General features: G+C 42.2%; 1 protein-coding gene across 1 annotated transcript; it reads left to right on the forward strand.

The window, feature by feature from the left end:
- The first annotated feature begins 540 nt into the window (after positions 1-540).
- On the forward strand, positions 541-12,982 carry klhl26 (kelch-like family member 26). Its single transcript, XM_080431041.1, has 8 exons — positions 541-740; positions 5,703-5,888; positions 6,726-6,861; positions 7,638-7,892; positions 8,346-8,537; positions 9,161-9,511; positions 9,745-9,907; positions 10,279-12,982. The coding sequence occupies exons 1-8, from the start codon at positions 691-693 to the stop codon at positions 10,761-10,763; spliced, it is 1,818 nt and encodes a 605-aa protein (XP_080287167.1). The 5' UTR covers positions 541-690; the 3' UTR covers positions 10,764-12,982.
- Positions 12,983-13,226: the final 244 nt, after the last annotated feature.

A 13,226-nucleotide genomic window follows, 5' to 3' on the forward strand; every position in this document is an offset into this window, starting at 1 on the left:
AAACTAAAAGATGTTTGAGAACCACCGTATGTAGATTGAAAACCCAGCCTTTTTGTAGAGATAAAGCTACTTTGGCGCCGCTTAGTGGCAAGAAGCGTGACATTGCAGGGAATTAAGCTCCAACGACGTGCCCACACACACAGGGAAGTCATCAGCGTTGCCATGTCTGCTTATTATAAGCGACTTTGGGCTTGTTTTTCTGTAAAGTTGCTTGTAAATATTTGTAGTTGGCTGCGGGTTGCGGTTTTTTGTCCTTGTTTCTAAAGTGTAGTTGTTTATTTGAGCTTGCTGCCAGCCTAAACATGTGTTTCTCAAACATTGTCAAGTGGACCCCCAAATGTATTATTGTCTGCGGACCCCATCTGAATATGTTATGCCATTTTTTTTTTTAAATGTCTTAAATATTTTTTGAAAATAGCCGATGTATATAGGTTTAAACTAAAGGTCTCAGTCGCTTCGTTTGGACTTGTTGGTTGCTTGTTTTTCTCCCAAAACCTGGCAACACTAGAGGAAGTCATCATCATTTCCAACAACACAGACAGACAGCAGTGTTGTTGGTGGTCATTTCTAAACAACTTACTGGCTTGATGCGTTTCATTATTGACGGATGGGGCGTTTATTATCCCTTTGACCTGCTGTTAATGCACCTAAACATGCTCCATGCACCCTGCTGTCACACTGTGCTAGAAGATGGCCGAGTCGGATGGGGGGGATTTTGCCTCGAATCATCCGCAGAACAGGTGAGGATGTCCCCGAGAGAAGTGTCTTTGGATGGTCGCCGTGGGGTGCGTCAGGGTGCCCCCTTTGGGCCCCTGTGTTACCTTCCTATTATGGCAGTGGTTCCTGAACCTTTTAATTTCAAGGATCCCAAATAAGTGTGAGAGTGTTGCAAAATGGAACCGTTTGGTTCCGTTTTGCACACTCTCACACTTACTACTATACTAGCCCTGAAACATGAAGCGTCATGTGAACCATGGCTACTACTATACCATTTGGAACCCCCTCAAGGGGAACCCTGAGGGTCCCTGGGACCCCTCCACTGCCATATGGGAATCCTCGGTGCGCCTTAACGCGCCTATTTGCAGACGAAAGCCTGGAGAGAAGAGTTCCAGCTCTGCAGCTTATGTCCAGGAAACACCGAGGATGTTTGGCCTATTTGCATGCATATTACATGTTTTTATATTATATTAAACTAAAACAGTAATAAAGTGAAGATGCATTATCATCTATGCACCACCAAATGCAACCTTTAATTAATGGAGATTTCTTTGTTTATGTCGCATTCCTGAGCCAATAATTTAACTTATCCAGGTGCCCACATGTCCCTAGTGCCCAGATGGTTTCTGTGCCCTGTTGTTTGGTGCCCACCTCTCCAGGTGCCCACTCGTCCAGGTGCCCAGTTATCTCCACCCCTAAGTGTCCACTCCTCCAGGTGCCCACATGTCCCTAGTGCCCAGATGGTTTTGGTGCCCAGTTGTTGATAGGCTAACTAAAATGTATTATGATGTCTGTATGTACAGCCAGTTATTTGTCAGCACTGACAAAGCCCTGTCCCATTGATAACAGCGGCAGTAGGCTGTCTATTTTTATTTTGCAGGATCTGATTACAATTTAAACAGTGTCAATAGCTACATGATACATGATGATGTTGACATGATTAATTAACAGACTAAATGTACACCACCTGAACTTGAAGCCTGCGCCCAGGGACCAATTACACATTGGCTGTTAATCCAGTAAGCTAATATGCTTGTGCATAGAGATACACTCTGCAACAATGAACTATACTGTAGGCCAGTGGTTGCCAAATTGGGGGTCCCCAAATTATTTTGGGGGGTCCCCAGATGATTAGCTTAATTGTTTTCTCACTCAACAGTAAAAAAACAACAACATACAGTATAAGTGTATAGTATACAGCCAGGGTATCTGCACATTTCTGAAGTTACAATTTAATGACTTATAAGAGCGTTTAATACCAAATTGGCCAAATTGGCAAATATTATGTAAGAAAGACAAAAACACCTCACAGTGTGAAGATTTTAGAGCTTGTAGATATTTGAACTGGGGACCCACCCTGACCAGCACTTGGAATGTAAGAGTTGAGGCATTCAATTTAGTTTGACTCGGTTCCACAGATAAATATTGTGAAAATAGCCAATCTACAAGCTCACAACACCTCGCGTTGTGAGCTTGTAGATCGTCTATTTTCACAATTCTTGCCTCTTATATTATTTGTCAATTTGGCCAATGTTTGACCAGTTTTTATAGTATAGTTTGTTGATTACTTTTGATGCCGTAATGGTCTTTTTTCTTTTCTTTCTTTTTTTTGGGAGGTATTAAAAAGGTCTTAAAAGTCCTTAAATTGACACTTCACGGTCATCTGGGGACCCGATCAAAATCGCCCGCAGGTTGAGAACTACTGGAATAGGCTAGTATTTTGATAATCATAAGGCCTATGTTAAATAGATGTGTCCAACATGTTATGTCACAGACTGGACATGTGGCTGTGCTGAAAACAACTTACAGCTAGTCACGGTTACAGCTAAATACATGACCAGCTGGCAGCAGTGGCTCAGGAGCGGCATCGGTTCGATCCCCGGCCAGCGGCCACCCCCCTTGGGTTAGTGTCAAAGTGTCCTTGAGCAAAACGCTGAACTAACCCTAACTGCTCCCGATGAGCAGGTTGGTGTCTTGCATGCAGTTTCCTCTGCCGCCGTGTGTGAATGTGTGTTAATGGGTGAATGTAAGGCATGTTGTAAAGCGCTTTGGATAAAGGTCCTAAATACAGTAATGCATCATATTTTACCAAATTTCAGTTACGGTAGTTATTTTTATCTTTTTGAAGAGACGACAAAGAGTAGCACGACAAATGTTTTTGTCAAACATCTGAGGAAAAGGGAAGTGCTCAGTTACTGTCACACACATCCTTTGTTCAGATGTCACTCACTCCAGTGGAGAGTGTCAGTTGAACGCCCAAAAAGGGAAATATCGTGCCTAATAATTTATGCTTTGTCATACAACGGCACCGAGCCCGGAAAACAGCACCATACAGTAGCTTTATGAGCTTGTAGGTCTGTTGTTTTTGGTGTGCGACACCTTTGCGCAACAACGTTAGAATCAGGATGTATGCTGCGTTCAGAATACAGGCAGATACAAAGATACAAAGCGACACAGCATATCTGTCTGCTGAAGTACTGATCAACACGCTCATAACGCGTATTATATATGCGTCAAATATAAAGCCTGGGGTTAAAAAGAACACGAAACTGCCTGGCTGACGTCGTAAATAATTAGTTTCCCTCCATCACAAGCAGGAATTGTGTGAAGAGAGAATGTGAGTGGAAATAGTTAAACAACACTTGTTTGTTTTGCAGCTTTGTAGCTGCAGTTGAAGCCATCCTAACTTGGATTGTTGCTTTGTAGACTCTTTGTAGCAGCTACAACCTTTGGACGTCGCTTTGTATCTTCATGTTTCTGGCTTCTATTGAAAATGAAAGTGAACACAGCATTACAGTAGGGTTCCCACGGTCGTGAAATTCCTGGAAATATTTAGAAATTAGAAAAACTGTTTTCCAGGCCTGAAAAAGGTTTGGAATTAATCAAATGTTTTGAAAAATGTTTGGAAATTGTTTTTGGCTATTGATTTTGTTCATAAAAAACATGTCCCAAAACATGTCTATGCATCCCACTGTTTCTCAACCATTAGTCCACGGACTACTAGTGGTCCATGGCATAAGTAGGCCTGCAGGTGGTCCATGGGAAAATGTTCTAAAATGTAAATACACAAATAAAATACCTTTCGTTAAATGTATTAAAATAATACGTAATATGTCAATTAATGTAAGAAAATATTTGAATTAATAGGCGTGGTGTGGGAGAAAAAGCTTGCAATTCGATAATGACTGTTAAGGGCTTGATTTAATTTGTTGCACGATACTATGTGCAACAAATTATATCAAGCCCAGGCATTATTTAACTGAAATATGCGAGTGGTCCAGAGCTAAAAAAAAAGGTTGAGAACCACTGATCTATTCCTATCCCACGTGGCACCTATTCCTGATTTGTATCTTACAGTATGTATTGAGTGAGCAGACACATGCGATTATATGGGCACATTTCCTAATAATGATGACTCAATCAGGCAATCCGGTACACTTCTTGAGATTTTATGTGGAATTATTTGACCTCCGACTTCCCAGTAACTGACAACATTGACACATTGTCGTATATTGGTCCCATGATCAGGCGGAAACAACACTATTCCATAACTATTCCCTGAATGCAAGAAGAACAAGGATCCAGTTTGAAAGTAGGTTTGTCCATAGAAATGCTTTTATTTCCATCGACGTGACACCTGCGTTGCCAATCCACAGAGTGTACTTGAATCACCAAAACATTGCACTTTATACAGACAGACATTTGACATAGGACCTCCTCCCAGTCCTCCTTCTTGACCACTCACAAACAAGCTTTTAGAAACAAAAGGTTTCTTGGCCAGCCTTTCTCAGTCATCACAAGGAATTAGCATCCGCCTAGATTTAAACACGTGACAATTTACTTTAACCCTTAACTATAAAACTATACTTTTACACAAGCTCATATTATGAAATCTTTGTTTAACATCTTATTACCTTCAAATTAAGTCCACACACATTATACATTCATAATGGCAAACAGCAGTTAGAAATACAATGAGTCAACAAAGACAACAGTTACTTTAAGACAGAATATTTTCCTTAACTGACATTTCTCTTTGTTAACAGCACAAGTCATAGTTATCAAGACTTTAATCATTTTAATTACACACTGCAGACCTAAGACTGAAGAATAATAAAAGTGTATATATTTTACTGTTTACTCAGCCATCTTGACCTGGCTTCTAACCACTCGATACACAATTGCTGTCTGTGACCTATGCCCAGGAAGGAGTAATGATTACTCTGATTAGTTTAAATGAATTCAAAAGCCTTGCCCTGATAATCAAGACAAGACAGAGAGTGTCAATGCCTCTGAACCAAGGAACAAAAGGTCTATACTCTTGGTTGCTTGTTTTTGCAGAAAATGCACTAAAGTCTTCTGGTGATTAGTAGTTTTCGTTCCCTACCTATGTTGAATACACTTATTGTAAGTCGCTTTGGATAAAAGCGTCTGCTAAATGACTGTAATGTAATGTAATGTAATGTTTATCAGAACGACTGTTGTGACTCACCTCTCACCTGGACTCTCTAGTGTAGCTCAATGGACAGGAACTCTAAACTGATTGCATTACAGCTGAGCCCACACAAAGTTGGGTGACATCTCTCCCTAGCTTACAGTACTTGGCCAAAGGTCAAACTCAGTCCTAAATACAAACCTTCAAGTGTTTTACCAATTAAATGGAATATCATTTAAAAGGATTTATCATAGAAATACATGTTCTCATGTTTGAAACGATACTTTAGTCCTGGATATACCATAACGTCATCATAGGTCACCTCAGGTCATTTAGTGTACTGTTCCGTGGAAGAACATAATTCACTTTCCACCATTACTAAATGCATGGTCAGGGACCACATGCAATACCTTCATGGACCACCAGTGGTCCACGGACCACCTGTTGAAAACCCCTGCTTTACACCACTGGTGGGAACCCAGTAAAGAGATGCACGTCGACGTGAGTCCCTGAAAGTGATGACGAGAGGTCTTCTCTCTCTCTCTTCCAGTATGGCTAACAACAAGAACAGCACACTGCGTTGCACGTTCTCAGCACCCAGCCACAGCGCCACGCTGCTCCGGGGCCTGGCGGTCCTCAGAGACCAGGGACAACTGCTGGACGTGGTGCTGTCCATCAACGAGGAGCGATTCCAAGTCCACAAGGCTGTGCTGGCCTCCTGCAGCGACTACTTCAGGTGAGAGGTCACTTATCGTCGCTGTCGGGTGGAAAAGCTTGTGTGTCCAAAGTCTTTACTTTTCAGGAAATGGAAAAAAATTACCTGTGTTCCAAATGGATCCAATGTAAATTAGTTTATTATTATTTTTGCCACACAAGCTCTTGTTAATACTCTTGATGGGTTAAATATTTATTTCAAAAAAGGAATAACCACGTTCACTTTAATTTATTTCATTATATTTTTGCTACTTTTGCGCGATGCTCTTGTACAGCAGTGTACAGCGAAGAACTTTGTCACTGCACTAGCAGCTCCTACGGGCTGAGTCGGCACCTGTCACAGAATTGTGCGGGGAGGAATTAATTGTCATTAACAACTAAATTGGGAGAAAGTTTTTTTGTTTTGTTTGATGATTTGTTTCCCCCCCGTCTCTCTCTTTTGGCTGAAGAGTTCTCTATTTTTCACAATTATCTTGGGTGTGCCATGATCTGCCATCTAACTCTAATGTCATCTCAACCGTATCCATATCAGAACCACTTCCTTATTATATTTAGATCGTTTGACATCTCTGTAAAGTAATCTGCTGCATATCGCCTCTGTCGGGTGGAAACCTCACATGTCAAAATCCAAGGGATTCAAATTAAAAAATATCCAAAGTAGCAGATCTGCAAGCTCAAAACGTGTCGCGCCGTGTTTTGAGCTTGCAGATCTGCTGCTTTTGTGTGACACTGTAGTATGATCAAGTAGGGCGTTCATTCATGAAAAAACACAGAAAGTTTGAATATGGAGATAAGAGGTTTCTGCCCGACAGCAACGACATCCTATTCCCTTCCATCACCATCTCCTCCTGTGCTGCAGAGCTATGTTTACCGGAGGCATGAGAGAGTCCAACCAGGACACCATAGAGCTGAAGGGCCTGTCAGCCCGAGGCCTCAAACACATCATTGACTTTGCCTACAGTGCGGAGGTCACCCTGGACCTGGACTGCATTCAGGTATAGGGGCTGCATTCAACTATCCATTATTTTCTCAGCGATTATTCTATTGATTCGTTTTTCCGATTAATCGAATAATGAAGAAGCAAGATTTTACAATATTTTAGAAAATGTGATATAATTTTTATATGCCGGTATTTATACTTCATTGCACAACATTGTTGTTGTGGATTAAATTTAAGCATGTTGCGCAGCGAAAATAGCCTATCTACTAGCTCTAGATCGGCTATATTTGGTTATTATTTTAAGATCGGAGCATTTGAAGTGGTCAAACTAGTCAACATGTTCAGAAGCATCTTCCATAATATCCTAATAGTCTCGGATATTTCATATAAAAGCAAAGGTTAAAGCCTCAATCTGTGATTTATTCCCCTGGTTGGCAGTATGTAGAACAGCAGGGACAACATAACAAGAACATCATCATTTTACATATTGTGTTAATTGTTTAGGAATCAGCGCTAGTGTGTGGGAGGGCTCCTTTCACACTGTTTTACATATCGCACATTAGGTTATACAAACATTTTCAGTCGTGGGATTTTATTTAGCTTTAATCCATGTGTTGTGCAAAAATAGTGAAAAGGGCAGATGTACAACCACATTGCATTATGACGCATTATGAGATTGTAGATGGGCTGTTTTCAATATTTGTGCATGACGTATATAAACGCATATTATGAAATAGATATCAATTACTAATTGATTATGTTATTAAATAATGTTTTAAATAATTGACCAAATCGATTAGTTCGATTTACCTGTTGCACCCCTCCATTCAGGACGTACTGGGTGCAGCCGTGTTCCTCCAGATGGTGCCGGTGGTGGAGCTGTGCGAGGAGTTCCTCAAGTCGGCCATGAGCGTGGAGACGTGCCTGAACATCGGCCAGATGGCCACCACCTTCAACCTGGCCTCCCTCAAGGAGTCTGTGGACGCCTTCACCTGCCGACACTTCCTGCAGATCGCCGAGGAGGAGGACTTCCTGCACCTCCCCGTGGAGCGTCTCGTCTTCTTCCTGAAGAGTAACAAATTAAAGGTAGGACAACAGATAACGGAACAACTTCTGATATTTAAGTATCTGACAGACATATTTGCAATGCTCTGGAAGCCTCTCTATTATAAAAGGTAAAAGTATATGTATGTTGATGTGCACGTATAGCCTGGTAAACCATCCCGGTCACGTGAATTCACATTCACATTATCATGTGTCTTCTCCAGACCGGTCTGCAGAAGACGCACGATAATCTGAATTTATGTGACCGGGATGGTTTACCAGGCTAGTGCCACGTATCCTTGTATGTTATCTATGTTTATAGGGTGAGTCTACCATGTTGCACTTTTGACATCCCAAAACTGCTAACTAAATGTCGGGGGGGTGCGGGGCAGATTTATCTGTTCAAACCCCTTTTTCCAACATTTATACAACATATTTATGGTTTATGAGAATGCCGAATTATCTTAAATTGATCTGTTGCTCTGCCTTTTAAAGAACTGCAGCGAGATCGACCTGTTCCACGCCGCCGTCCGCTGGCTTCAGCATGACGAGTCGCGCCGGGAGGAGGCGGACGGCGTGCTCCGATACGTGCGCTTCCCTCTCATGCGCTCGTCGGAGCTGGTGGACAGCGTCCAGACGGTGAGCATCATGGTTGAGGACGAGCGATGTCGGCAGTACCTTCTGGAGGTATGTGGACCTACTGATGCCTTGCCACTTTTTGCACTTTATGTCTAACCTCGTGTACGTAACCTGCTGCTTTTTACACCTCATGTACGTAACCTGCTGCTTTTTATACCTTATATGTCTAACCTAATTTACTGCTGCTTTTTTATGCTATGTGTAGGGCTGGGCGATATGACTTCAAATCAATATCACGATTATTTCAAACTTTTGCCTCGATTACAACTCATTGACGACATTATTGAAGAAAAAATATTATAAATAGCAGATCTACAAGCTCACAAGGCTATGTGCTTGTAGATCGTCTATGTTTTTGTCAATTATTCGATTAACCTACTGTACATGAGCAAGATTAAGTCACTCATTGGTTCTAAAGGTCAGTTTTGATACATTTCCAGTTAATTGCCCAGCCCTAATATGTACATATCTTTGAATTTTTTTTCTTTGACCTGTTTCTTCCCTATGTTTTTTTCCTCCTTCCTCACCCCCCCCCCCCCCCCCCCGCTTTTCTTTCCTGGAAACTACAAATGAGCTTGCACAAAAAATAATTTCAGCCACTTCTTTGTGCACCTGTAAACCTCTGATGTGACAATGAAATCTAATTGATTATCATTCTTCTGATCCTCGAGGCCTTCAACTACCAGATCCTGCCGTTCCGCCAGCACGAGATGCGCTCGCCGCGGACCCTCATCCGCTCCGACGTGATGTCACTCATCACCTTCGGCGGCACGCCGTACACGGACAACGACCGCACGGTGAGCGCCAAGGTCTACTACCTCCCGGACGCCGCCTCACGCCAGTACAAGGAACTGACGGAGATGGAGACGGGCTGCAGCCACGCGTGCGTGGCCGTGATGGACAACTTTGTTTACGTGGTGGGCGGGCAGCACCTGCAGTACCGCAGTGGGGAGGGAGCGGTTGAAAGCTGCTTCCGCTACGACCCGCACCTGAGCCATTGGCTGCGCGTCCCTCCCCTGCAGGTAGGGCTGCAACCATCCATTGTTTTTTGGGGTTTATTCTGTTGATTGCTTTTTTCCATTAATCCGATCCTGACATGAAAATGCATTTTTTGTTTAATAAAGAGCTGAAGAGACATGGAGACTCCTACTGAACAAACACATTTGAACCAAAGAAAATCCCTTACCCTACCTTTTTAAATAGCTCAATATTCTTTTATAATTCATAAAATCGATTAACTGTTACACCCCTACAGGAGGGCCGGATCCAGTTCCAGCTGAATGTCCTGCATGGACAGCTGTATGCCACAGGGGGGCGCAACCGGTCCGGCAGCCTGTCGTCCGTGGAGTGCTACTGCCCCAAGAAGAATGAGTGGATTTATGTGGAGCCGCTGAAGCGCAGAATCTGGGGTCATGCAGGTAGGGTAGCAACTATCGATTATTTACTTAGTGATTATTCTATCAATTACTCTTTCTATTAATCAACTACTTGAGAAGTATGTTTTTATATCTATTTACATTATAAATGCGTGTATATATTTTAATATATCAATGAATCCACTTATGCGTTATTTTCTCTGCTGTGTCATGCAAAAAACTGTGAAAATAGCAGATCTAACAAGCCCACAATGCTATTTTCACTGTTTGATTTTTTTTTCTTTAGCTTTTCACCTATTCGCCTATACAGTAATGACATGCCCAAAATAGGGATTGATTATTAATCGATTATTTCATTTCATTATCAATTAAATGGATTAGTTCGATTAACCGTTGCACTCCCTACATTGCAGGGACCGCCTGCGGGGACAAGCTCTACGTGTCCGGGGGTTACGGCGTCTCACTGGACGACAAGAAAAGCCTCCACTGCTACGATCCCGCCGCCGACCAGTGGGACTTCCGCGCCCCCATGAACGAGCCCAGAGTGCTGCACGCCATGATCAACGCCAGGGAGCGGATCTACGCCCTGGGGGGCCGCATGGACCACGTGGACCGCTGCTTCGACGTGCTGGCGGTCGAGTATTACGTCCCCGACAACGACCAGTGGACCACGGTCAGCCCCATGAGGGCGGGCCAGTCGGAGGCGGGCTGCTGCCTATTGGATACGAGGATCTATGTGGTGGGAGGCTACAACTGGCACCTGAACAACGTGACGAGCATCGTGCAGGTGTACAACACGGAGACGGACGAGTGGGAGAGGGACCTGCACTTCCCGGAGTCCTTTGCGGGCATCGCGTGCACTCCGATTAAACTTCCACAAACAACCACTCAGCGCTGAGCCCTGATCAACACCACCTGACCAACACGATCTCATTAGGAAACAATGGATACTGATGTTATGTCTCACCATAAGTAACATACTTTTAGTTTTGTATTTTTTCATAAATTGATGCCCCCATTGCCCTACGTCATCATACAAGAGTGTCGTGGAAAAATAGTGAAAATAGCAGATCTACAAGCTCACAATGTGGGCTTGTAGATCGGCTTTTTAAACTATTTTAAAATGTTTTTAAAATAATAATTTAAAAAAGGAACGGTTTTGGACTTACAAGGGTTCCACTGATCCTGCTGGGGGAATTTCAGTCGCCAGAGGCAGTACAGCAGTTAAGAGACAATTATAGGGCAAGAGAAAGTACTATTGATACCCTCAATAATGAACAAAAGTACAGTATACACCCTCAACAAAGCTTGCATTTATGTAGGACAAAAATAAGTAATAAGGGCTCACACAGTAACATACTGTACATACAGTAGTTACTAGTTCCATAGTACATATTCAAACAACATAAATCACGAAACGTTATCATTTGTTATTCATTTTATAACAACTCAACATTTAATCGCGAGAATGTTATGCTATATCAAAATGTAACATTAAAAACATGGATATAACCTTGGGTTAAATGTTGAGTGGTTGTGAAATTACAACATTGCGTAATTTACATGTACATTGGTTGAACACGTAATATATGTACTACGAAACTAGTAACTACTGTATGTCGCTTATGGTGAAGACATAACTTACTACAGTATATGTACATTAATGCCATTAGTATCCACTGTACAGTACGTTTCCTAAAGAGAAGGGGCTCGACCTGACAACTGTGATGGTTTTGGTTCCGTGTGCTGCTGCTGAGTGTTGAGTCAACACAGTTTTGTTGTGAACATTTCACACGCTGTTGCCGTCGTGTCCTTTTCTTTTTTTTCTTCCGTTTATATGTACATTTGAGGGAATGAAAAGCAATCAAGCAATTGAACTTTTATTCTATACAGTGTATCGTTGAAATTTTCCTTCCTATGGCTTAGGTTTGTATAATGAATGCTGCGGCAAGCATCATAACGTTTTAATCTTTGTGCGGAGTTCTCTACATCAGCGATTCCCAACCTGTGGGCCGCTAGGATATAGCAAGTCAGCCTTCAAATAATTGGCAAAACACTGCAATGCGAGAGTGCAGACTAGCCAACACTATCTCGGGACTCCCTGATCGCTGCCCTCCAGTCCCTCCTATCCAGCATCAGCTAAGGCACAAGCACCAATAGAGCCATCCAGGCAAAACTCGTTAGATTTTAATATAAGATTAATATTAAAAATGTATGTAAGGTCTTTAAAACCTGTGTTTTCATTGTGGTGCTGATAAATAGGAACTTAAAGTGTAACACGTTAGTTCCATTGATCCTAGCTGGAGCCCGGTACGCAATCGATCGATCGTTAACATAAACTAAAATGCACGTGGCCTGACCACTCAACAAGGCAGCCGTTAAGAGGTCAGATGGGTGGGCCGTGAACACTTGAGATTTCAAGTGGACCCTGATCCAGAACAGGTTGGGAACCAACTCCTCTACAAGACACATTTATGACAGCGGAAGTTATACGTCCGGAAATAATTCAAGGTGTTCGGATAGTTAGTAGTATGCCAGTGGTTTATGATCATACAGGAAAGCAACTCCAAGCAGAAAGCCGTGCTGAAGCTAAGACTTAAGACTTCGCAATGTGCCCTGTATCATATGTGTGTAGGAATGGATTGGTTGGAATGTATGTAAGCTCTAAAACCTTTCCATTAGTTCCTGTGCAAATGCCCTTGAGGAGAATTTAACATTTGCACACTTGAATAACGCCAACCATGGACTAGTTAGCAAGTCACAATGTACAGTTATACTGAAGTTACTGTATAGCCTATATCCATTGGGGGAGGGGGATTGTACCTTAAGTATATCTTTCAATCATTGTGAAACTTAAAGGAAATTCAGTTAGTAAGTGTTATTGTTTTATATAATGTATTATCCTTTGCAAAAGTACCATAATTTAATTTAGTGTTAAAATTTAGATTAGATGTAAAATGTTATTTTGGAACAAATAATTTAATTTTCCCACATTGTTATTTGAGTTTAATCAGCATTTTTGCTGTGCAAAGGTGTTAATAGACTGTTGGACATGTTGATTGTACTGTATTTTAAGGGGCCGTTTCCAGATAAATCTTTTGTTTTCTGAGCTGCCAATGCTTTTCTGCCATGCATTTCTATGGTAATGACGCACTGGAGCTCTCCTCTTCCTAGTCGAGCATCGCACTTCAGCGCTCTCCGCGCATCAATGTCACTTTCCTACGCAGACGGTTGGAGTAGACTGTGGTCAACTCCTTCTGCAGTTTTCTGATCCAGTCTGCAGTGGATACGTTTGTGTCAATAGGCGGGCCTATTGCAAAACAACGTGCTCATCTAAAATGATTCCTCTCAACCAGATTAT

Source organism: Gymnoscopelus braueri (genome assembly GCF_963280865.1).
Source record: "Gymnoscopelus braueri genome assembly, chromosome: 6".
Lineage (NCBI taxonomy): Eukaryota > Metazoa > Chordata > Actinopteri > Myctophiformes > Myctophidae > Gymnoscopelus > Gymnoscopelus braueri.